Raw genomic sequence first — 23,384 nt, forward strand, 5'->3', positions numbered from 1 at the left:
CTAATGAATAGTTCTCAAAATAAATTACTTGTAAAGTACTTGAGATACCATAACACAAGCCAAGATGTACTCGGTAAACATTGTTTTTATATTAAAGGGTGCATACTTTTAATGAGCTGAGACACTGCTTTAGATAAAGCGAACTGATGCTTGGAAAGCCCTGACAGCACCTGCTAATGGTTGACAGAAATTTAAAAACAAAAACTTTGTAAACAGCCCTTGAGCGTAAAAGAGAGAATGGATCGATGTCAGCAATGCCAGACAACAATTAGGATATTATTAGAAGTTATGGGGATAGGGGGATTTACTAGGGTTAATTTTTTTCAGCCAAACGCCTATCCTTCTTGTGAGTTAAAAGTAATATAGGACCCATTTGTTGAGCACATACATGCTTATTGGTACAAAAATATGTATTCCTATGGTTGCCGTGAGCTACTGCACTCTTCAGATCTTCATTGCTTTTTATGCAGTTTTATTAGATAGCCCAAGCAGAACAATACGATGCTTGATGAATGCATGAGCACATCACCCTAGCTATCATAAGAGTATGAGTGTGCGGCAGCAAAATCTCCCTTAAGTGTTTGGTGGCAATGATGCAATACAGGGCTGCCAAATGCAGCCAAGCGAAAAAAAGGAGATGGCAAGGATCAGAGCTTTTCATTCATTAGTGTTACTGCTCCATCTGGCATAGGAAAAGTTCTGCGAAATAATGGCAAGAATGGGTTACTGGGAAAAGAACGAAAGTCCCTCGGCAGCCCATATCCATGCTGTTTCATGTGATGGGAGAGGTATTAATGTTTTATCGCCAGCTTATTTAAAGAAAAAAATACCATTGGCAGTTTGACTACAGGCAGCTTTTTCAAAGAAGAACTACTCTTTAAATTGTTCTTTGAACTAAAAAGTGGGAAGAGGCTTTTCTTGATGCTCGGTTTCTCAGACTCTGTGGATTCTGTCTGCAATATATAATATACAAATAAACTAATGGCATAGATAAAGCATTTGTATTGAAACCTTGTAATAATCAGCAAATTATGACCTCTATTGCATGCTTACTATTATGAATTAAAAACACATTCCATCACAGTGAATATCTAAGCAGTAAGATAATTCAGTTCAGTACCACATGGTCAGAATGGAAGGAAGGATATTACTGGTTTCATGGGGCAACACAGGCAATTCATCAAACCTGGAGAAGCCAGAATCTGAAGCGACTGTTCAAGGCAACTATTCAGCTTCTATGTTTCATTTTTAAAGCTTGAGCCTGGTTTCACACTTGTGCGGTGCGAATTGAAGCTCAGGTTTCACTGGGGAGATAACAATCTCCTGTTCAAAGGATTCATTGCGTTTTTGCTCAGGATTAGAGAGCAGGGAGAGGGGGAGGGGGGGGGGGGGGGAGAGGGGGAGGTGTAGTGAGGAGAAAGAGAAAATCCTTGTTCAGAACGCAATGCATCTGCGAATCAGATGCGTTCCCATAGGAGATAATAGGCTTGTAGTTCGCACCGCAATGCCCAAAAAACGCACACGTTTTTTGTGCAATGCGCAGTGCGAATGCAACGCACATATGTGAACCAGATGCATTCATATGAATGTATTTTAAAATGTCCTGCGAATTAGATGCGGTGTAAGCCGCATCTAATTCGCATAGGTGTGAACCCGGGCTAAGGCTACATTTGCATGTCAGAGGCAGGAATCTACTGATTCCTGCTGCTGTTTTTGACAGGCGTGAGTGGCTAGTGTTTCCAACAGCTATTACTGCAGATAATCACCAGCTTTGCAAACAGCAACGAATAGCTGCAGCCGCTTATAGCCCGTCAAGTATATGGGTTCAACCGCCGCAGCTAGCCGTTCACCCCTGTCAAGAACAGCAGCAGGAATCAGTAGATTCCTGGTGCGGCCATTGGCACAGTCTTTCTGACAGTTTTGATGAATTTCCCCCAGTGTTTTTCCTTCTGACACACTGATACAGGAGGCTGGCTCAGGTTAAAAGTCTCCTATAAGGAGGAGGAAGCATTACATGTTACAGAACTTCTTGAAGGAGGAGACTTTGGAGAATGCATTCAAATAGTTTTACAGGAGACTTATTCCTGAGTGAGCAAATGTTCCATTTAGCAATTAATATACAGTATGTGGCCATTAGATTTACCTGTTATCATGGAATGTATCCACTCAAACAAGCTTTTATTTCAGTTAGGATAAGACAGCTGTATCCAATATGTTAATGTATGCACCCTAATGCCCCGTATACACGAGTGGAAATTCCGCCAGCAAAAGTCCGATGAGAGCTTTTGGTCGGAAATTGCGACCAAGTGTATGCTCCATTGGACTTTTGCTGGCAGAATTCCAGCCAGCAAAAGATTGAAAGCAGGTTCTATATTTTTCGGTCGGAAAAAGTACCTATCCGAAAATGCGTTCGTCTGTATGCAATTCGGATGCGCAAAAAAACACGCATGCTCGGACATAATTCGATGCATGCTCGAAAGCAGTGAACTTAATTTTCTCGGCTCGTTGTAGTGTTGTACTACACCGCGTTCTTGACGGTCGAAAGTTCAGAGAACTTTTGTGTGACCGTGTGTATGCAAGCCAAGCTTGAGCGGAATTCCGTCGGAAAAACCATCCAAGATTTTTCCAACGGAAATTCCGCTCGTGTGTACGGGGCATTACAGTACATAAGCTGTATTATTTGTCTACTGTATATCAATATCTACTAAATTTATTACTGTTTCAACAAGCATGTGTTAAAATTTAACTGGACTAAGCTGGTAGCTTTCTGCCCAAACCAAATTTAGAATAGGGTCAATTAGTCAGAAGGCTATAAACCCATTCAAATCGATGGAGAACACAAATGCCTACAGCCAGAAAACTAAATGGCACTGCTCCAAAAGCCCATCTGACTCTCTCGTGCATCTCGAGGTACTGGTTCTGGCTGAATAGCTCATTCTTGCTCCAAATCTCATAAAAAAAACAAAAAAACCCCACAACCACCACACACTGATCTCGGCTCAGTAATCCTTTCCACTTTGGGTAACGGTCCCCACCTAGGTCCATGGTTATGATGTGTTTCTCCCTGTATAGGGCTTAGTCATAATGATACTTGGACACAGGGAGGGGCTGGCATATTTGAACACCAGTTATTATGGGTCAAAGCTGCATCTTATTGTTAAAAGAATGCTGATACTATCTAGTTATAACAGCTTGTGATCCTCTTTAGGCAATATTGCACCTAGTCCAAAAATCTTACATGATTTTTACAGCAACTTTCATTAATGCAACACACCCAGATTAATATATGCAAGGGTTCTTTTCAGGGCTAGGCTCAGCCCTTCTTTCTCTGAGCTGGCCGCTCAGCTCCCATCTCTCGCCACACTCAGCTGTTGTTGATATCCTGCTCGTCAGTCCTGCCTACTTAAGCTGCCCAGTCCAGAGGAGCTCTGCCTTCGCCTTGGTCAACATCACAAGAAACATCTCCTGCGTTCCTGTTTAAAGACTGGCTTTGCTGACATCCCTTCTGGCTCCAGATCCTGCTTGCTGTTCCACTACTTTGATCCCTGACTTCTGGAGCTGCATGGACTCAGGAGGAGGGTGTTCTCCAAAATATGTCCCAATGAAAGGATTACGGAGCTGAGATCAGTGTGCAGTATATTTGTTTACTACATGTAGAGCGAGCCCAGGACGTACCCCTACAAGGTAGAAGTGCTACACCATATACCACAAGATCAACCAACAATTCTAGCCCTCAAAGCTGTTTTTTAGGAAACATATTACAATAAATTAAAATGTTAAGGTTTAGAGAATTTTAATGTACAACCTATCTAGTTACATCAACAACACACTGAGGCAATGAAGAGAGAAGGTAATTCATTTATTTTTCTCTCTATGGCTTGATACATGCAAGTTTAAAGTGCACTTGGCTTTTTTGAGGATGATTAGATCCATGCATGTATGTGCCTGTCACTATACACAATGAGAACAGTTATTTTGGGAGATGATTCAAGATCCAGTAACATCACAATAGCATTCTGTAAAGCTGTTTAGCAATTAACTGATGTCACTGAGACTTGCCTAAACACAGATATTTGCAAGCCGTGCAAACTAAACATCGCTTACAATGGGGCAGCAGATTTGTTAGGTAGTGTCTGCAAACAATTGAAGGGCACAGTATCACATTTTCCAACATAAGTAATATTTTAACCCTTTGGATGTGTTTTTGATACATATGAATGCCAGCTGAATCAGGAAAAAAAAGTTATGTCAGGCTCTGCTGGTGTGCCAACTAGAGGTGACTAAGTGATTGTGGGTGTAATATATGCATGATATTAAAAATATTTTCTATTCCTGTTTGGTTTCACTGTTTGTATGTTCCATCTAAAAACAAAACCACATTTGGACTTGATACATCCTGTAGCCTGAAGTATAATAACGACAATAAGAGAAATCAAAGATAAAAAAATCTAGTAAATTTAACAACTCACGGGTTGGGATTTCTTCTTTTTCTTTTTTATGACTCGGAAAAAACTTTGCTTTTCTTTGTCTTTGATTTGTTCTGAATGGCTTTTTTCTACTCCTTTCCTGCAAGTAAAAAACAACTGTCATTATGAAAAACTGATCATTTAAATTAATTTTAAAACATAAGTTACATTAAACAACGTTATGACCAATCACTGTAGTAACTACAAGACTGACACTGCAATACATTATTATCAACCCTCTTGTAAACACTTTTTTATACATTTAAATCCCAGCTGATGCTTTTCTGTCCATCAAGCGGTTCTGGAAGGCTGTGTGAGTGGCTGCTTCTTTTGAAGAGGTTCAAATATGAAAGCACTACCAGAAATGTTTTCCACCTGTTTTTAGGCTTCAAATTTAGGAAACTGAGCAATCTAGTGGTAACAAGTACACATACAAATAAACCTGTTCATTAAGTACTGATCACCCTTTTTGAAGATGCAGACTCCATGGTTGTCATCCTTATCCTTTCTTCACCACTTGAGGTGTAAGTGACCTGAAACAAGTATGTGCATATCAGGTGTAATGACAATTGATATGTATGTACTTGTTCTGGGTCAGTGCCTCACTAATTCATCAAAGGTCATAAGATCATAGCCTGGAGATTGCAACTTCTAAGCCAAGTTAGGTAATGCCCATATTCCTAGTCTGACAGGTTCCCTGTTAAACGCCATTACCCATATTCACATCCTATCTGTGCACCCACAGAGGACAATACAGTCTACAGCTACTGTTTCTTCACTGGCCACTAGGTGTCTCCAAGATCACATGGTTCAGACAATGCATATTATTCTGCATTCTGATGGGCCCAAGCAGCACTGCATTTTACAAAATTATTGTAAATTTGCAATTTTATCGTCTCTTACTGCCCTATGTGAGAATATTGTATTCATCTCGTTACCTTACACTGCATTCCTTCTTCTTCGCTGTTATCTCCTCTCTCCTGTTTCACTGTCACCTTGGCTTATACGGAGTTGGCAGCAATCCAGTACTTTAGAGGCAACAGCTAGACACACGTACTATTGAACACACTTCTTTTCCCCTGTCTGTGTATGTTCAAATGCACAGATTATTGCCAGTATTCACTGAGAAAACTAGACAGCAGTATTTCTCTTATGCTGCTTTGCAAAGATAATCTGCCTCTCTGCTGATCTGTTTAACGAAGCAAAGAGACAGACTCTGTGCATTATATCTTCTCAGTTTGTATGTCAAACTTGGTTTACAAAGTGTTAAAAACACTATACAAGCCACTGTCTGGATGCACCTGATAAACATATTGGTGCTTGCGCTCAGCATTCATTTACAGTCACTTCCAGGTGGGCTGAATAATCTTTTCAAACACTCCAACTGAATGGAGAAACAGGTTTATAATATTTTTACGGAAGCTCAGCAAGATTCCCCTGAGAAGGCAGCTATGAATTCCTGTGCTTAGGATTTCATAGATAACAAATTAATCAGACTTTTTATTTCTTCCACTTGTGACATGGAAAGCATGAAAATAAGGTGCTTTGCAGAATTATTCATCCCTCTTGTACTTTTGTTGTGTTAAAGCATGGAATTGAAACGATTTAACTGGGTGGTTTATGTCACTGCTGTGCACAAAATAGCTTATATAGTGGAAAACAATATCCAGTCTTCTAAATTATTTGCAGACAAACCAAAAAGTTTTGACTGCATCATCTCTTTTGCTGTGAAACCCCTAAATAAACTGGTGTAAGAGATTATCACATATTTAAGTAAATTGGGTCTCTACCTGTGTGCATTTAAATTGTCACATGGTCTTTAACCCCTTCATGAAAAAGGGTAAAACAAATCCTAATGCCTAAACACAGTTTCGCAACTTTGGCATGTGTTCGTATAACTGTACAAATTATCACAACTACTTAGTGTATCTAAGTGAATTATACTAGCTTATTTGTGGACAAATTGGGCTTTCATTTGGTAGTAAATGGTAATGGATATCTTATGACTTTTTCTTTATTGTCAAAGGAATAGTAAAAAATGTTATCATTTTTTAATTTTTGCTGTATATTTCTTGCTATTACCATATTCTACCAAAGGAAAACCCAAAATAAATTCTCCTGCTGCAGACGGTCGCAGCGATACCACATGTTGTTTGTACCCAAAGTAGGCTCTAGAAACAATAGAGCACGTTTTGCATTTTTTTGTATCCTACCTAAAATATACTTACTCTGACCATGATCTTAAATCTAACCTTGACACTGACCTAGCTCAAACCCTGATCTAGCTATTTTATACTTTATTTATTTATTTTTCTTTACAAACACTTTTCTTTGTTTACATTTTTCTTCTCTAGCAAGATACCTTTTCCCGAATTAGGGCCCTTTCACACGTGCGGGACGTTCAGATCCGCTTGTCAGTTTTTTCAGCGGATCCGAACGGTCGCTCCATACATTTCACAGTGTGCAAAGACGGACTTGTCATCCACTGGCTCAGCGGGGATCAACGGAGCGATCCCCGATAAGCAAGAGGAGGTGTAAAAACAGACAGCCCCGTGTGAAAGGGGGTTTAAAGAGGAGAAAAAAACACAGGGTCGGACTCTAAAGTGTCTGATCACTGTGATAGCCAATTGGAGGCTATGAAAGCGATCAGGTGATCGGGAACTGTGCCTCCCAGTTCCCGAACATTACTAGGAGATGTGAAGCTCTCAGTGAGAGCTTGGTCTCTGTGCTAGGAGCGCACTGTGTAGCGCGCTTTCAGCACACAGTGGTGCCAAACTTCCACGAGGCTACATATATGCATATGCTGGGCTTCAAGTGTTTAAAAAATACATCTGTTTCTGAAGGCCTCTAAGTATTTTTAGAGATGGTGAGGTTGATTCCTACACAAAAAGTATGAAGATTCACTTACAGGGGAGACCCATTCGGGCTCCCCCTAATCCATGCGTCCGGGCCCCTAATTTACATGCAGGGCACCAGACGCATGGATTCCAATGGGGTTTATTTTTTTAGAAGCACGTATTTACAGCCTGATGGGGGTGGTGCGGGAGACCCGACCGAACGTCCCCGGGGGGGGGTGTTTGGCGAAGGACGGAGCGCCACTCCCCCTCCAAAGAAAATATACCACCAGCTGCAACTGTTCACTTATCCAGTCATGTGAAAAGCAAACTCTTGTTTTTTTTTATATGAAAACTCTTGTTTATTTTATACAAAACTTCTTTATTGAATCAGCTTCCATATCATACTGAACTGCATGATGAAGACCAAGGATCTATAAAAATAGGTTTGGGATAATGTTCTTGAGTTGTGGGTGCTAAGTTTTCTTTTCTCTTTCAATAAATTCTTCATGAAAATATGTTAAAATAACATGACTGAAACAAATAGTTATAACTGTCCACAGAACTGTCATATAAAGAGTAAGCACATTAGATATATGCGGGAAAATACATTAAGTGAAACAAACAGCAATGTCTATCAAACATTTAAACTTCATATAGGATTGCTAAGGGGAAGGGGCTGGGGGTAAGGCTGGATTCATTATGACTGTTGATTTTTGGGTTTGTGGATGAGAAAGATGTAATTATAGTTGATTTGAAGTATGGTGTAAGGGAGGAGAATGGGAGAAGGTGGGGGTTGGAAGAAGGAGTGGGTGTAGAGACAAAGTGTGAGGAAAAAAGGGGGCAGGAAACAGAATGGGAGGTGTGGCAGTGCGATGTCCCACCAGGGTGATGATAACCCAAGATTCTTGTGCTTGTCTTTTTGTAGAGACCAGACCATGGTTCTGGGCTCCACCCTCCTAAGGAGTCCAGGTGTGCAAGGGAGGAGCAGAGGGTTGCATGAGTGCATTGGAAAAGACAGAGACCCAAGCCTGAGGGCCAGAGTAGCAAGGGGCTGTTAGTTATGTGGACAAGGACTGGTGATAAAAGGATCTGTAGGAGACAGAAGAGGGCCTAAAGTGAAAGGCCACAGCAGGATTGTTGCATGTGTAAGCCAGGAGGCTGAATCTACTGTTATTTGGTGTTGATGGTGAAAACCCCCTGTGTGGGAAATCAATGTTGTATGCACTTTTTTTTTGTTTTCCTTTAACCACTTAACGACCGCCCACCCGCATTGCACTGTACAAGCAGCCGCTGTAGGCAAAGGGACGTAAACTCAACTTGAGTTCAGACTATGCTGCACCAATGCAGCCAATTAGATTCAAATGTTCATTCTCCAACTGTCACTTTTAAGAGCTTATTGTTTATCCATTAGTTGCATATTTATGGTGCAGCTCCCCAAGGAGCCCCCCCCCCAGAAGAATGTATCATGTATGATGTCCAAATCTTGTGCAATGGTCTAATGAAGCCTTTTTCAACCAGGGTGCCTTCAGGTTTCTTCAAGGATGCCTTGGTAAAATTCCTTAAAAAATGTCCAAAAATTGTATACAAGCCAGCTGGTGGAGCAAACTTGCCTTTTAGTTACACAAAGCTACAGGCTTTCATTGTGCACCATAACCATCTTTCAGCCACTGGCATCCTACCAACCATCATCGGTTCATTAGAGGAGACATCGGGCACCGGCACAGCATCCTTGTTTGCTCCTGCCCCTTTCCATCAGCACTGGGGTCACATTAGCTGAGTAGGGATGAGCTGAACACCCCCCCCGGTTCGGTTCGCACCAGAACCTGCGAACGGACCGAAAATTTGCACGAACGTTAGAACCCCATTGACGTCTATGGGACTCGAACGTTCGAAATCAAGAGTGCTCATTTTAAAGGCTAATTTGCATGGTACTGTCCTAAAGAGGGTTTGGGGACCCGGGTCCTGCCCCAGGGGACATGTATCAATGCAAAAAAAAGTTTTAAAAATGGCCGTTTTTTCGGGAGCAGTGATTTTAATGATGCTTAAAGTAAAAAAAAAAAAAAAGTGAAATATTCCTTTAAATATCGTACCTGGGGGGTGTCTATAGTATGCCCGTAAAGTGGCGCGTGTTTCCCGTGCTTAGAACAGTCCCTGCACAAAATGACATTTTTAAAGGAATAAAAGTCATTTAAAACTGCTTGCGGCTTTAATGTAATGTTGGGTCCTGGCAATATGGATGAAAATCAGTGAGACAAACGGCATGGTTACCCCTCAGTCCATTACCAGGCCCTTTGGGTCTTGTATGGATGGATATTAAGGGGAACCCCGCACCCAAATTAAAAAAGGATAGGTGTGGGGCCCCCAGGCCCTATATACTCTGAACAGCAGTATACAGGCGGTGCAAACAAGACAGGGACTGTAGGTTTGTTGTTAAGTAGAATCTGTTTGTAATTTTGAACTGGTACATTTTTACCGTGTTTAGCTCCAGCCAAAAAATCTATTTTAAGCTTTTTGGAAAACATAGGGAAGGGTTATCACCCCTGTGACATTTGTTTTGCTGTCTGTGCTCCTCTTCAGAAGATTTCACCTACTTTTTGTCCCAATGACAAATGTTTTTTGAAAATTTGGGGTTTTTAGTGAAACAAGGATTGGTGAAAAAGCATCAGTGTAAAGGAGAAAAGTTTTTCCCATATTAACTCTTACAGGAGAGAATTTCCCTTCCTAGGGGTAGATTTCATCTCACTTCCTGTTGTCTCCTTCCGTTTGCAAGTAGGAGTCGTTTTTAAGTTGGATGTTTGAAAGTAGGGGCCTGCCCTATATACTCAGCAGAAATTTGGGCCTTAGGTGTTGTTGTGGCCACAACACTGTAAGGGCCCTGCTGTGAAATATTAGATCAAGAATTGTAATTACATGCCCCTGTTGAACAGGGGCAGAAAAATTGGGCCTTTGGTGGTGGTGGTGGTACTGGTGCCACAACACTGTAAGTCCTCACAGTTACTCTTGGTGGGCGCAGAAACGGGCCCTGCTGTGAAATATTATATCAAGAATTCTAATTACACGTCCCTGTTGAACAGGGGCTGAAAAATTGGGCCTTAGGCACTGGTGCTGGTGCCACAACACTGCAACCCCTCACAGATACTCTAGTTGGAGCGCAGGAACTAGCCCTGCTGCAAAGAATTGTATCAAAAATTGTAATTACACGCCCCTGTTAAACAGGGGCTGAAAAATTGGGCCTTAGGCACTGGTGCTGGTGCCACAACACTGCAACTCCTCACAGATACTCTAGTTGGAGTGCAGGAACTAGCCCTGCTGCAAAGAATTGCATCAAATATTGTAATTACACGCCCCTGTTAAACAGGGGCTGAAAAATTGGGCCTTAGGCACTGGTGCTGGTGCCACAACACTGCAACCCCTCACAGATACTCTAGTTGGAGTGCAGAAACTAGCCCTGCTGCAAAGAATTGCATCAAAAATTGTAATTATATGCCCCTGTTAAACAGGGGCTGAAAAATTGGGCCTTAGGCACTGGTGGCGGCGACCAGAACCAAAAATGTTCTTACAAGCTATCAGCATGATTATTGAGGAGGAAGAGGGTAATTACTCAGCATAACAGTAATCACTCAGCATCAGCATAGGCAGTCTTTGAAGGGATCTAACATTTAAAAAAAAAATATTCGGTTACATCAGCATCAGGTGCTTGGTAACTGGTGGTGATCCAAGACTGATTAATTTTTATGAAGGTCAGTCGATCGACCGAGTCGGTGGACAGACGCACCCTGTGATCAGTTACAAAGCCTCCAGCAGCACTGAATGTGCGTTCTAAAAGAACGCTGGATGCAGGACAGGCCAGTAGCTCAATTGCATACTGTACAAGCTCTGGCCAGTGATCCATCCTCAAGACCCAGTAACCCAGAGGATTTTCCGTGGGAAAGGTGTCCAAGTCAGATCTTGCCCCTAGGTATTCCTGCACCATGTAAAACAGACGCTGGCGGTGGTTGCTGGAACCGATCATACCTTGGGGCTGTGGACTAAAAAATTGTCCGGACGCATCGGTCAGACGGCCACCTTCTCCACCGCTCCTTCTTTGACTGACCGAAGCCTCAGCAACATGTTGTCCAGAAACAGGAGTTTGTAACCTCCCAGTCTCTGGAAACGCATTGTACAGACCTTTCTGCAAAGCCTCCCGAAGATGTTTCATCCTCTGCTCCCCCTGCGATGGCAAGATAAGGTCCGCAACCTTACCCTTGTAACGTGGATCAAGGAGGGTTGCCAGCCAGTATTGTTCCTTCTCCTTGATACCACGAATACGAGGATCCTTCCGCAGGCTTTGCAGGATCAGGGAGGCCATGCAGCGTAGGTTTGCTGAGGCATTCGGTCCGGAGTCCTCTGGGTCACTAAGGACGACATGATCCGCAGCCACCTCCTCCCAGCTACGTACAAGTCCATGTGTTTCTTGGGACTGCAAATGATCCCTTAAAGACTGCTGTTGATGCTGAGTGCCAGGCTCCACCTCCATACTGACACAATCCTCTTCCTCCTCCTCTTCCTGTGTGATCGGCAGGCACGCAGGAACACTGTCTGGATAAGGGGGGCCTTGAGAGCTAAGGAAGTCTTCCTCTTCCGGCCTCTGTTCTGCCTCAAGTGCCCTGTCCATTATTCCACGCAGCGTGTGCTCCAACAAGCGGACAAGGGGGACAGTGTCACTGATGCATGCACTGTCACTGCTCACCATCCTCGTGGCCTCCTCAAATGGTGACAGGACAGGGCATGCATCCCTGATCATGGCCCACTGGCGTGGGGAAAAAAAACAAGCTCCCCTGATCCTGTCCTGGTGCCATAGTCGCACAGGTACTCATTGATGGCCCTCTGCTGCGTGTGCAGCCGCTGCAGCATGGCCAACATTGAGTTCCACCTGGTGGGCATGTCACAGATTAGGCGGTTCTTGGGCAGGTTAAATTCCTTTTGGAGGTCTGCTAGCCGAGCACTGGCATTATATGACCGGCGGAAATGCATACAGACTTTTCTGGCCTGCTTTAGGACATCCTGTAAGCCCGGGTACCTGCCCAAGAACCACTGCACCACCACGTTAAGGACGTGAGCCAAACAGGGCACATGGGTCATTTGTCCCTGTCGGAGAGGAGGTTGGTGCCATTGTCTCAAACCACCATTCCTGCCTTAAGTTGGCATGGCATCAACCACCTCTGAACCTGCCCCTGCACAGCTGACAGAACCTCCGCCCCAGTGTGGCTCCTGTCTCCCAAGCACACCAACTCAAGCACTGCATGGCATCTTTTGGCCTGCGTACTTGTGTAGCCCCTTGAACGCCTACGGAGCACTGCTGGTTCCGAGGACAAAGCACAGGAAGAGGCCATGGAGGAAGAAGAAGAGGAGGGGGTGAGGGAGAGAGGTATGTCAGAATCACTAGTAGTGGCATTTTGGAGGCGTGGTGGCTGAACAACCTCCAACACTACTGCACCTTGTCCTGCATCCTTCCCAGCTGCCAGAAGAGTCACCCAATGCGCCGTGAAACTTAGGTAACGTCCCTGTCCATGCCTGCTGGACCATGAGTCAGCGGTAATATGCACCTTACCGCTGACCGCCCTGTCCAGCGAGGCCAAGACATTGCCTTCCACATGCCGGTAGAGAGCTGGAATCGCCTTCCATGAGAAAAAGTGGTGTTTGGGAACCTGCCACTGAGGAACCGCACATTCCACAAACTCACGGGAGGGGGCAGAGTCTACCAACTGAAAAGGTAGCAGTTGAAGTGCTAGCAATTTTGCCAAGCTAGCATTCAACCGCTGGGCATGTGAATGGCTGGGAGTGAACTTCTTTTTGCGGTGCAGCAGCTGGGGCAGGGAATTTGCCTGGTACAATCTGACGTCAGTGTACCGATAGCATATTGCCCGCAAGTACTTGGCTGTGACACACCTAATTCTACACCTTCATTCCTCTCAGTGCAGGTCTCAGAGAGGACTGAAGGTATAGTGGGGTTGGAGATCCCAGCTGATGAGGAGTAAGGAGAGGTCCTCTTTGTTTTTTGGTGTGGGTCTTTTAGGTACGCTTGCCAATGAACTGCATGGCAGGTCAACACATGTCTAGTCAAGCATGTGGTGCCCAAGCGGGAGATGTTTTGGCCACGCGAGATACACTTGAGACATATGTTGCAAATAGCAGCGGTGCCATCTGATGCACGCATCTCAAAAAAAGGCCCACACCAAAGATCTTTTGGAATAACGTACAGAGACAGCAGTGCCCTGCACATGCGGAGCTCTGAGGTGTAATGCAGTCAGTGTGCTGCCCTTAGGCTGGCCCCTGGAGGGCATCCTGCCTCGTTGGTGATGTGCCTCCTCCTCCTCCCTTCTATCTGGCACCCACGTTGAGTTAGTGACCTCATCATCCCCTCCCTCCTCATCACCAGCAAACCTGGCTGTATGCTGTAGCAGGGGGAACATGACTGCCAGATTGCTGTCCTTCTTGGGCACCCCCTCTGTCCGTGCTCACGTTACTAGCTTCATCTAGCTCAGTATCATCATCAGAGCCTTCTAAACGCTGGGCATCCTCCTGGAGCATGTACCCAACACTGTGGTCAAACAGTTCGAGGGACTCCTCAGGACATGGTGGGGCTAGGGAAGAAGTCACTGATGCCATTAAGCCGAGGGAAGAGGCCGCGTTGGCAGCTGCTTTGCCAGACAAATTACCCTGAGCATGGGTGAGAGAGGATGAGGAGGATGAGGACGGCTTGGTCATCCACTCAACCAAGTCTTCCGCATGTTGCGGCTCAACATGGCCAGCTGCCGAAAAAAGGCCAGGCTGAACACTGTGCAGAGTTGCACTACACTAATGTGTAAATAATGTAGCTGCCTGCGGTATTGATAGGTTCAGGAAAACACCACCAACCTTCTACAGGTAGCTTTAGCTGAACACTGTGCAGAGGTTGCACTACACTAACGTGTAAATAATGTAACTGCCTGCGGTAGTGATAGGATCAGGAAAACAACACCAACCTTCTACAGGTAGCTTTAGCTGAACACTGTGCAGAGGTCGCATTACACTAACCTGTAGCTTTAGCTGAACACTGTGCAGAGGTCGCACTACACTAACTTGTAGCTTTAGCTGAACACTGTGCAGAGCCGCACTACACTAATGTGTAAATAATGTAGCTGCCTGCGGTAGTGATAGGATCAGGAAAACACCACCAACCTTCTACAGGTAGCTTTAGCTGAACACTGTGCAGAGGTCACACTACAGTAACTTGTAGCTTTAGATGAACACTGTGCAGAGGTCGCACTACACTAACTTGTAGCTTTAGCTGAACACTGTGCAGAGGTCGCACTACACTAACTTGTAGCTTTAGCTGAACACTGTGCAGAGTCGCACTACACTAATGTGTAAATAATGTAGCTGCCTGCGGTAGTGATAGGATCAGGAAAACACCACCAACCTTCTACAGGTAGCTTTAGCTGAACACTGTGCAGAGGTCGCACTACACTAACGTGTAAATAATGTAGCTGCCTGCGGTAGTGATAGGATCAGGAAAACAACACCAACCTTCTACACTGTGCAGAGGTCGCACTACACTAACTTGTAGCTTTAGCTGAACACTGTGCAGAGATCGCACTACACTAACTTGTAGCTTTAGCTGAACACTATGCAAAGGTCTCACAACACTAATTTGTAGCTTTAGCTGAACACTGTGCAGAGGTCGCACTACACTAACTTGTAGCTTTAGCTGAACACTGTGCAGAGGTTGCACTACACTAACTTGTAGCTTTAGCTGAACACTGTGCAGAGGTCGCAGTACACTAACTTGTAGCTTTAGCTGAACACTGTGCAGAGGTCGCACTATACTAACTTGTAGCTTTAGCTGAACACTGTGCAGAGGTCACACTACACTAACTTGTAGCTTTAGCTTAACACCATGCAGAAGTCGCACTACACTAACTTGTAGCTTTAGCTGAACACTGTGCAGAGGTCGCACTATACTATATATACACACACAACACCTGGGATGCATATATATACACAATACACTGTAAGTGCAGCTAACTGACTGACTGTCCTGCCTAATCGATCTAACCTAAATCAAATGACACTGTCTCTCTGTCTCTGTCTCTCAACACCGGAACACACTACACAGGGCCGACGTGCAGGCGGCCTTATATAGTGTGGGGCGTGTACAAAACCCCCTAAACCATAATTGGCCAAAGCCACCCTGGCTTTGGCCAATTACAGCTCTCTGTAAAGACGGCGCTGTGATTGGCCAAGCATGCGGGTCATAGTGCATGCTTGGCTAATCATCAGCCAGCAATGCACTGCGATGCTGCAGTGAATTATGGGCCGTGAGGTGCCACTCGAATTTGGCGCAAACGGCCTATATCGTTCGCAATTCGACAAACGGTCGAGCAGACGATGTTCGTGACGAACATGGGTTCGACTCGAACACGAAGCTCATCCCTAAAGCTGAGTGAGGGAGAGAAACCGAGGGAGAAGAGAAACACTGGAATACTAGTTAGTATCAGTGTGCACAGATATATTTGCTTTGGAAGAATAAATCACCTGTAACGTTGGGTGTCCTGCATGTGTGGATGTTGCTGCATAATGTAAAACAATTTTTGCTTTTGTTTTTTACATTTTAATTATCCATAATTCTAAAGGGTGCCTTGACTGAAAAAAGGTTGAGAAACATTGGTCTGTTTCATTTATAATGCTTGAAAAAAAAAAACAAACACATGCCATTCAAATACATTTTTATCATGTGTGTAATTGTGGAAGTTTAATAGATTTCCCTTTAAATAGTTTCTCAACATAAACCTCCTTTTGCTGAAATACATTGAAGCTTCAGGAATGATAGCATGTTCAATTATTCACAGCATTAAGTCAGCAGCTATGGCAGGAATCCCAAGAGTAATGACTGCTAAGAGTCACAACCAGTGACCTCATTTTGAAGCTTCCCTTCCTAACACGGGAAACACACTTATTATCTTAGCTCCACTTGTTTAAATTCATCAGGCAAGTGCTGTGCGTGTAGCTAGGCTGCAATAAATAAACCAGAAAAGAGATGTAGGCAGTGCACCTTTTTGTTCAAATCTATAGGGAGCTGCTATTATGACTTCAGGATTAATAACAGATGGTAAAGACTGGATCACATATCATAAGTCTGCTGCCTTTCATTTAATAGTTCCTCTACAGATATTCTGTTGTCAGACCATAGATACAAGGGGATATATGTCTTTACAGGGGCTGAAAATAAGATACATTAGTCATTTTTATTGCTTCAAGTAGAACTAGGGTAAAACTATTAAATCACATACATAATGTAGGTTGCTATATCAGTAGGAAAGGTTTCTTTTTTTTGGAACATGTAAACACCTGTTGATCCTGCCAGTAAAACTACTGGATAGGGGGACAACATCCTTCTGCGGAACTTTCAACATGGCTGTTGTAGCTACCTAGATTTTGGCATTGTCGACAACCCTACACTTTTTGAATGCAAAGAGATTTATTGTCTCTTAATCACATGCCGACCGGGCCATAGCCGAAAGACGGCTACAGCGCGGTCGGCTTATTCTGGGTGGGCGTCCATGGACGTCCTCCCAGAATCCTGCTCTCACGCGCCCCCTGGGGTGCGCACCTGAGAACATCCGTGACCGCCGGGCTTGATCGGTACAGAGGGGGAGGGATTGGATGGCAGCAGCACTGTGGGCTGGATGTGTAGTGCCCACAGCTCTGCTCAGTGACAAATACAGTCACATCCATGGATCCATCCATCCATGCTCAGCCATCCCTCCATACTCTAATGCCCTGCAATACCCAGCACTACTCTGCAATACCCCACAATACTCTGTAATACCCCACAATACTCTGTAATACCCAGTACTACCCTGCAATACCCAGCACTACCCTGCGATACCCCGCAATACTCTGCAATACCCCGCAATACTCTGCAATACCCCGCAATACCCTGCAATACTCTGCAATACCCTGCACTACCCCACAATACTCTGCAATACCCTGCAATACTCTGCTCTACCATGCAATACTCTGCACTACCCTGTAATACTCCGCAATACCCCACAATACTCTGCACTACTCTGCACTACTCCGCAACACCCCGCAATACTCTGCAATACTCTGCAATACCCTGCAATACTCCGCAATACCCTGCAATACTCCACAATACTCCGCACTACCCTGCATTACCCTGCACTACCCTGCACTACTCTGCACTACTCTGCACTACTCCACAATACCCAGCCATACCCAGTCATACCCAGTCATACTCTGCAATACCCAGCCATACTCTGCAATACCCAGCCATACCCAGTCATACTCGGCGATGCCATGAGCAGCCATACCCAGCCATGCGCAGCCATACTCGGCCATACTCAGTCATCCCCAGCCATGCTCAGCCATACTCGGCTATACTTGGCTATACTCTGCCATACTCTGCTGTACTCGGCCTCTGTATGTGGCCAGGCTGTGGAAGTCTTACACATGTGGTATCGCCATACTCAGGAGGAGTAGGAGAATCTATTTTGGTATGTACATGCTATGTGTTAGAAATATTGTATAAATGGACAACTTTGTGTTAAAAAAAAAATGTGTTTTAACCGCTTCCCGCCCGCCGTCATATGACGTCCTTGACTTTGTGCGGGGATATCTGAATGATGCCTGCAGCTACAGGCATCATTCAGATATCAGCTTTTTCAGCCGGCGATTCCCTACACCATGAGAATGATCATAGCGGCTGTTCCACTGCTTGATCGTTCTTATGGGAGGCGAGAGGGGACTCCCCCCTTCCCGCCGCCCTCCGGTGCTTCTACCGACTCACCGCTACGATCGAAGCCAGGATCGTTTTTTTACTTTTTTTATTTCAGGCTTCCCAGCTTAGAGGTGAGATGTGGGGTCTTATTGACCCCATATCTCACTGTAAAGAGGACCTGTCATGCCATATTCCTATTACAAGGGATGTTTACATCCCTTGTAATAGGAATAAAAGTATTATTTTTTTGGGAAAAAAGCATCAAGCTAAAATAAATAAAGTAAAATGAACAATAAAAGGAAAAAAAAAAAATTTTAAAGCGCCCCTGTCCGTGTGCTCGCATGCAGAAACGAATGCACATGTAAGTCCCACCCACATATGAAAACGGTGTTCAAACCACACATGTGAGGTATCGGTGCGAACGTTAGAGCGAGACCAATAATTTTGGCCCTAGACCTCCTCTGTAACTCAAAACATGTAACCAGTAAAAAATTTTAAAGCGTCGCCTATGGGGATTTTTAAGTAGCGAAGTTTGGCGCAATTCCACGAGCGTGTGCAATTTTGAAGGGTGACATGTTAGGTATCTATTTATTTGGCATAACTTCATCTTTCACATTATGCAAAAACATTGGGCCAACTTTACTGTTTTGTTTTTTTTTAGAGCACAAAACTGTTTTTTTCCCCCAAAAAAAGCGTTCAAAAAATTGCTGCGCAGATACCGTGCAAGATATAAAGTTGCAACAACCGCCATTGTATTCTCTAGGATCTTTGCTAAAAAAAAACATATATATAATGTTTTGGGGTTCTATGTAATTTTCTAGCAAATAAATGATGATTTTTACATGTAGGAGTGAAATGTCAGAATTGGCCTGGGTGCTCCAGAACGCCTGGAGGTGCTCCCCTGCATGTTGGGCCTTAAAATGTGGCCACGCTGTGTAAAAGTCTCACACATGTGGTATCACCATACTCAGGAGTAATAGCAGAATGTGTTTTGGGGTGTAATTTGTGGTATGCATATGCGGTGTGTGAGAAATAACCTGCTAATATGACAATTTTGTGAAAAAGAAAAAAAAAATCTTGATTTTGCAAAGAATTGTGGGAAAAAATGACAACTTAAAAAAACTCACCATGCATCTTTCTAAATATCTTGGAATGTCTTCTTTCCAAAAAGGGGTCATTTGGGGGGTATTTGTACTTTTCTGGCATGTTAGGGTCTCAAAAATATAGATAGGCCATCAGTAATTCAGGTGTGATCAATTTTCAGATATTGGCACCATAGCTTTTGGACTCTATAACTTTCACAAAGACCAAATAATATACACCAATTTGTACTTATTTCTACCAAAGATATATAGCAGTATAGATTGTGGCCAAAATTTACGAAGAAAAATTAGTAATTTGCTACATTTTATAACAGAAACAAAGAAAATTTCATTTTTTTACCGAATTTTCAGTCTTTTTTCTTTTATAGTGCAAAAAATAAAAAACCCAACGGTGATTAAATACCACCAAAAGAAAGCTCTATTTGTGTGAAAAAAGGGACAAAAATGTCATATGGGTACAGTGTTGCATGACTGAGTAATTGTCATTTAAAATGTGAGAGCACCGAAAGCTGAAAATTGGTCTGGTTAGGAAGGGGGTTTAACCTCCCTGGCGGTATAATTATTTCGGATTTTAGGTGCTGAAAGCGGTACAATTATTTTGCATGGAAATTTGGCGTTTTATATTGTAGGCCTGTAATTCTTAACAATAACACACTTAAATCTGTCCAAACAAGAGTCTAGTAGATATCCCGGGTATGATGAAGTTTGAAACACAAAAACATAAATTATAATATAATAAATAAATATAAATAATTTAAAAAATAATAATATAATAATAATAAAATAAATTTCCCCACGATTCACTATCGCTCAATTCTGCAAGTGTTCTAATTTACTATCGCTGTTTTCTAGCTGGTCTAAAGCCACTTTTGACATAAAGGGACACTTTTTGGTTGCTATGGACAATCTCCAGTTTCCAGGCAGAAAGAACAGTATATATAACATAAAACTGCATGCACAGCATGGGCCAAAGCACTGGGGACAAAAGGGATGTGAAATAATTTCATACAGTACTGCAATCTGTAAGATTACAGTACTGTATGTGTTATGGTTTGTACATTTTTTTGAATTTGCCGCCAGGCTCCGCCCCCGTGCGTCGCGATGCTCGCAGGGAACGAAGCCTGACATGGAGAGGCTTCGGAGGAGACAGAGCCCGCAGACACAACGGGGGACATTGCAGGATCCTGGGGACAAGGTAAGTAACGCCGCACCAGGATCCTGCAATGTAATCCCGAGTGCGGGCTACCGCTAATGGGACTGAAATTTAACCCCGAGCCGTCAGGGAGGTTAAGTGCCCAGTTGTCAAGTGGTTAAACAAAACTGTGGAAGAGAGGGTTTGGGCCAGGACACCCTTAGGTAGATGCAATGTTAATTGTCAGACTCTGAGACTTCTATAGGCAGACAGTTATACAGGTGAAGGTCTCCAGCCGGACACCCCTTCTATATAGGTAGGACGCTGTCTCCCATGGCATCAATCCTTTAGAAGTTACTAACTGTAATTGTAGCCAACTATTTGCAACACAAACAGTTCTCAGCTTACCCCACAATCACTTACTGTGGGTCTTTACTCAATGAGCTCCCAATCTCTCTCACTAGACTTCAGATCAAAAAGCCACTGGATCCCCTGAGATCTTCCACTGTTAGCACTCAGTATCTTCCTCAAGCATCACCCCTGCTTCCCTGCTGGGTCCCTAGTGGCACTCACAGATACTCCTCAAGCATCACTCCTGTGGACACGCTAGGTCCTTGGCTTGGAACTCACTAATGTTCCACAATTGTCTCCTCTACTGTCCCGCTGGATCCCTGGCTTGGCACTTGCTGAAATTTTCCCACTTCTTTGCCGTCCCTGGCTGGTAAGAAGTCTGCTCTGGTACTAGCCTCAGTTTACTCACAGTGGTCTCAGGTAATAAGATGGATGGTTCCTTAATGGCGACAGCTTCCCTTTTACCTCCGACCACAATGGGTTCCCAGCGGAACTTGGACTACAAGCCCGCAGTCCCAATCCTACACTGCTCTCCTGCTTCTGGATAGGCCCTCAGACAGCCTAGCAGCCAGGTGTCCCCGGGATAGACCTCAGGCTTCCGGCCTAGCTGCCTGGGACAGCAACACACATCCACCCAGACAGCCATCCAGGTGGCACAGAAACCCAATCACCTGACTCTACCCAAATGAATAGGCTCTGCCAGCAGGCCAAGGTACCCAGGAAAATCTCTGCTCATTGACTGAGACACCCCATTCATTCATAATCTGTCCTTGCTATGCCCTTGTCTTATCCAATGCCACCAGATACCCGGCCACCTAGTGACCGCCTAACAATTGACCAAGGCAACTATTGCCTGGCAACTAAATTTAATAGCAGCTCTGCCTAAACATCAGGGTGTTACATAAATAATCAGAAGCAGCTGTAAATTACCAACTTAGCACTCACTCCTACCTAAAAAATATAATTGAAAGCAAAACTGTAAGCATTACATTAGGATCATTAGGATTCAGTCCAATAAATAAAATCATAATTTGCATGTTTCAGCGCAAACCTGATTGGTAAATTGGTGGGTTAGCTCTCTAAAACATACTGTATGTTTGGAGCAGGGCTAAGAACTTTCCTATCTCCTGGTGGTAGAGCACCAATTCATAAATCCCCTCAGATGAAGAAGATACGCATTACAATATCAGTGCACAGTACTACTGCTTCTAATTCAGTTTTTATAGTATTAATGAAATCTATGGACCAAAATAAGCTATTATCTATTTGCAAATATTCTAAAACTGTCTAATGTACAATACTGCATTAACATCACTGCAGAATCTAACAGTGAAAAAATAAAACAGGTGCTCACCAGTGATCAAAAGTAGTCTGTCTCTTGGAGTGATTTGTTGCTGCACTGTTGTCAACTGGGTGTGAAGAACTACGGGTTGACACGCTATTTTCATGAAAATTTCCCTCTGGACGAGGTGATGGAACTGTGACGAAGAAAATGGTAACACATCAGAAGTACAATAAATGAAAAAAAAATAGTTGTGAGAAAATAAAAAATAAACTTACAGTCCAAATAATGCTCTTCAATATTTCTTATACTTGCTAGCTAGCAATATTGTATGAGGTTATGGCAATTCCACACTATCCACAGCAAGAGCATTAAATAGAAGATATTTACATCTCATACCATTCATTGCAAATCCACAAAAAAGTCTGTTCTTCTATCTGTGAACCCTGAACAGTAGTAGTACAAAAACTACTAACTTCTGGATTACTGGCTCTGGTCCCCCTTTCACACTTCACTACAAATCTTATCACTGTGATGGGTGGCCTCGCTAATAGTGACATGCGGGAGGTAGGAGAGGTTGGTCAAAGCCAGTGAAAGGAAAGCCAGCCACTGCTTGCAGTAGAAAAGTATATGATATAATTCAGAATCCAGGGATGTTAGACAGAAGAACAGATCTGGTGTACTGGCACCTGGAGATCCCTACACCACAATTTAGGTATTCTTTTCCTCAGGTGGGTGGAAGCAAGCATGCCATTTATTCTGTGGTCAACTATAGATCCAATACTCTTAGTATAAATAACAGATCCCGCCTAAAACACAGGGCTAATATTCCAACTGGTTTAATCTTGTCAAGCTGCTATGGAGTTGGGATTGGGGAGCATCAAAACAAGCACACCTTTAAAAGTGACCTAGGAAACTTTATAAATGCAAAGTCTGTTACCAGTCTTGATGGGATGTCTAAAAATTATTGGAAGAGCAATCTGAAATGTGATCCACCCTTTTCTCAGAGATCACATAATCAAGCGTGTGGAACTGGAGGATTTATTCCATGAAAGGTGATAATTTTAGTCCTTCTAAAAACTATTACTCCATGGTAGCCATAGATTTCATGCCTTTCACTGCCATGGTTTCTGTATTTGGCCCACCTCGACATAACTTATAAGGACTACATCGCCTTGAAATTAAAAATATAGAGGAATGATTTATTTCCATTAAAATACAAAGCCTCCTTTCTGACAGATTTATATTGCAGCCACCAGAGCATAGAAAGAGTCTCATTCAAATACATGATAAGATGCAAGATGATTTCATGAGACAAAGAAGCGGATGAAAATATATAGTGGACAATTTTGTTCATTTTGCACATACAGTACTTCTCCAATTTATCAGTGAACTGAATATGCCCGTTATGTTAAGAAGATGATCCACAGAACTTAAAAATAAAATCAAAA

At 43.5% G+C, this 23,384-nt stretch overlaps 1 protein-coding gene across 7 annotated transcripts in view; it reads right to left on the reverse strand.

Annotated features, from left to right (window-relative positions):
* CDKL5 (cyclin dependent kinase like 5) overlaps positions 1–23,384 on the reverse strand; it is a 571,173-nt gene that overhangs the window by 21,674 nt on the left and 526,115 nt on the right. For 6 of the 7 annotated variants that reach the window (XM_073616451.1, XM_073616450.1, XM_073616446.1 and 3 more), the window contains 3 exons: positions 22,006–22,129; positions 4,470–4,566; positions 831–953 (listed from right to left, as the gene is read on the reverse strand). In XM_073616451.1, the coding sequence (XP_073472552.1) occupies positions 831–953; positions 4,470–4,566; positions 22,006–22,129 (344 nt within the window). The remainder of the gene's footprint in view (positions 1–830; positions 954–4,469; positions 4,567–22,005; positions 22,130–23,384) is intronic. The other variant, XM_073616452.1, reaches the window with a different exon arrangement.

The sequence above is a fragment of the Aquarana catesbeiana genome, linkage group LG02, assembly GCF_042186555.1.
Source record: "Aquarana catesbeiana isolate 2022-GZ linkage group LG02, ASM4218655v1, whole genome shotgun sequence".
In the NCBI taxonomy this organism is placed as follows: Eukaryota; Metazoa; Chordata; class Amphibia; order Anura; family Ranidae; genus Aquarana; species Aquarana catesbeiana.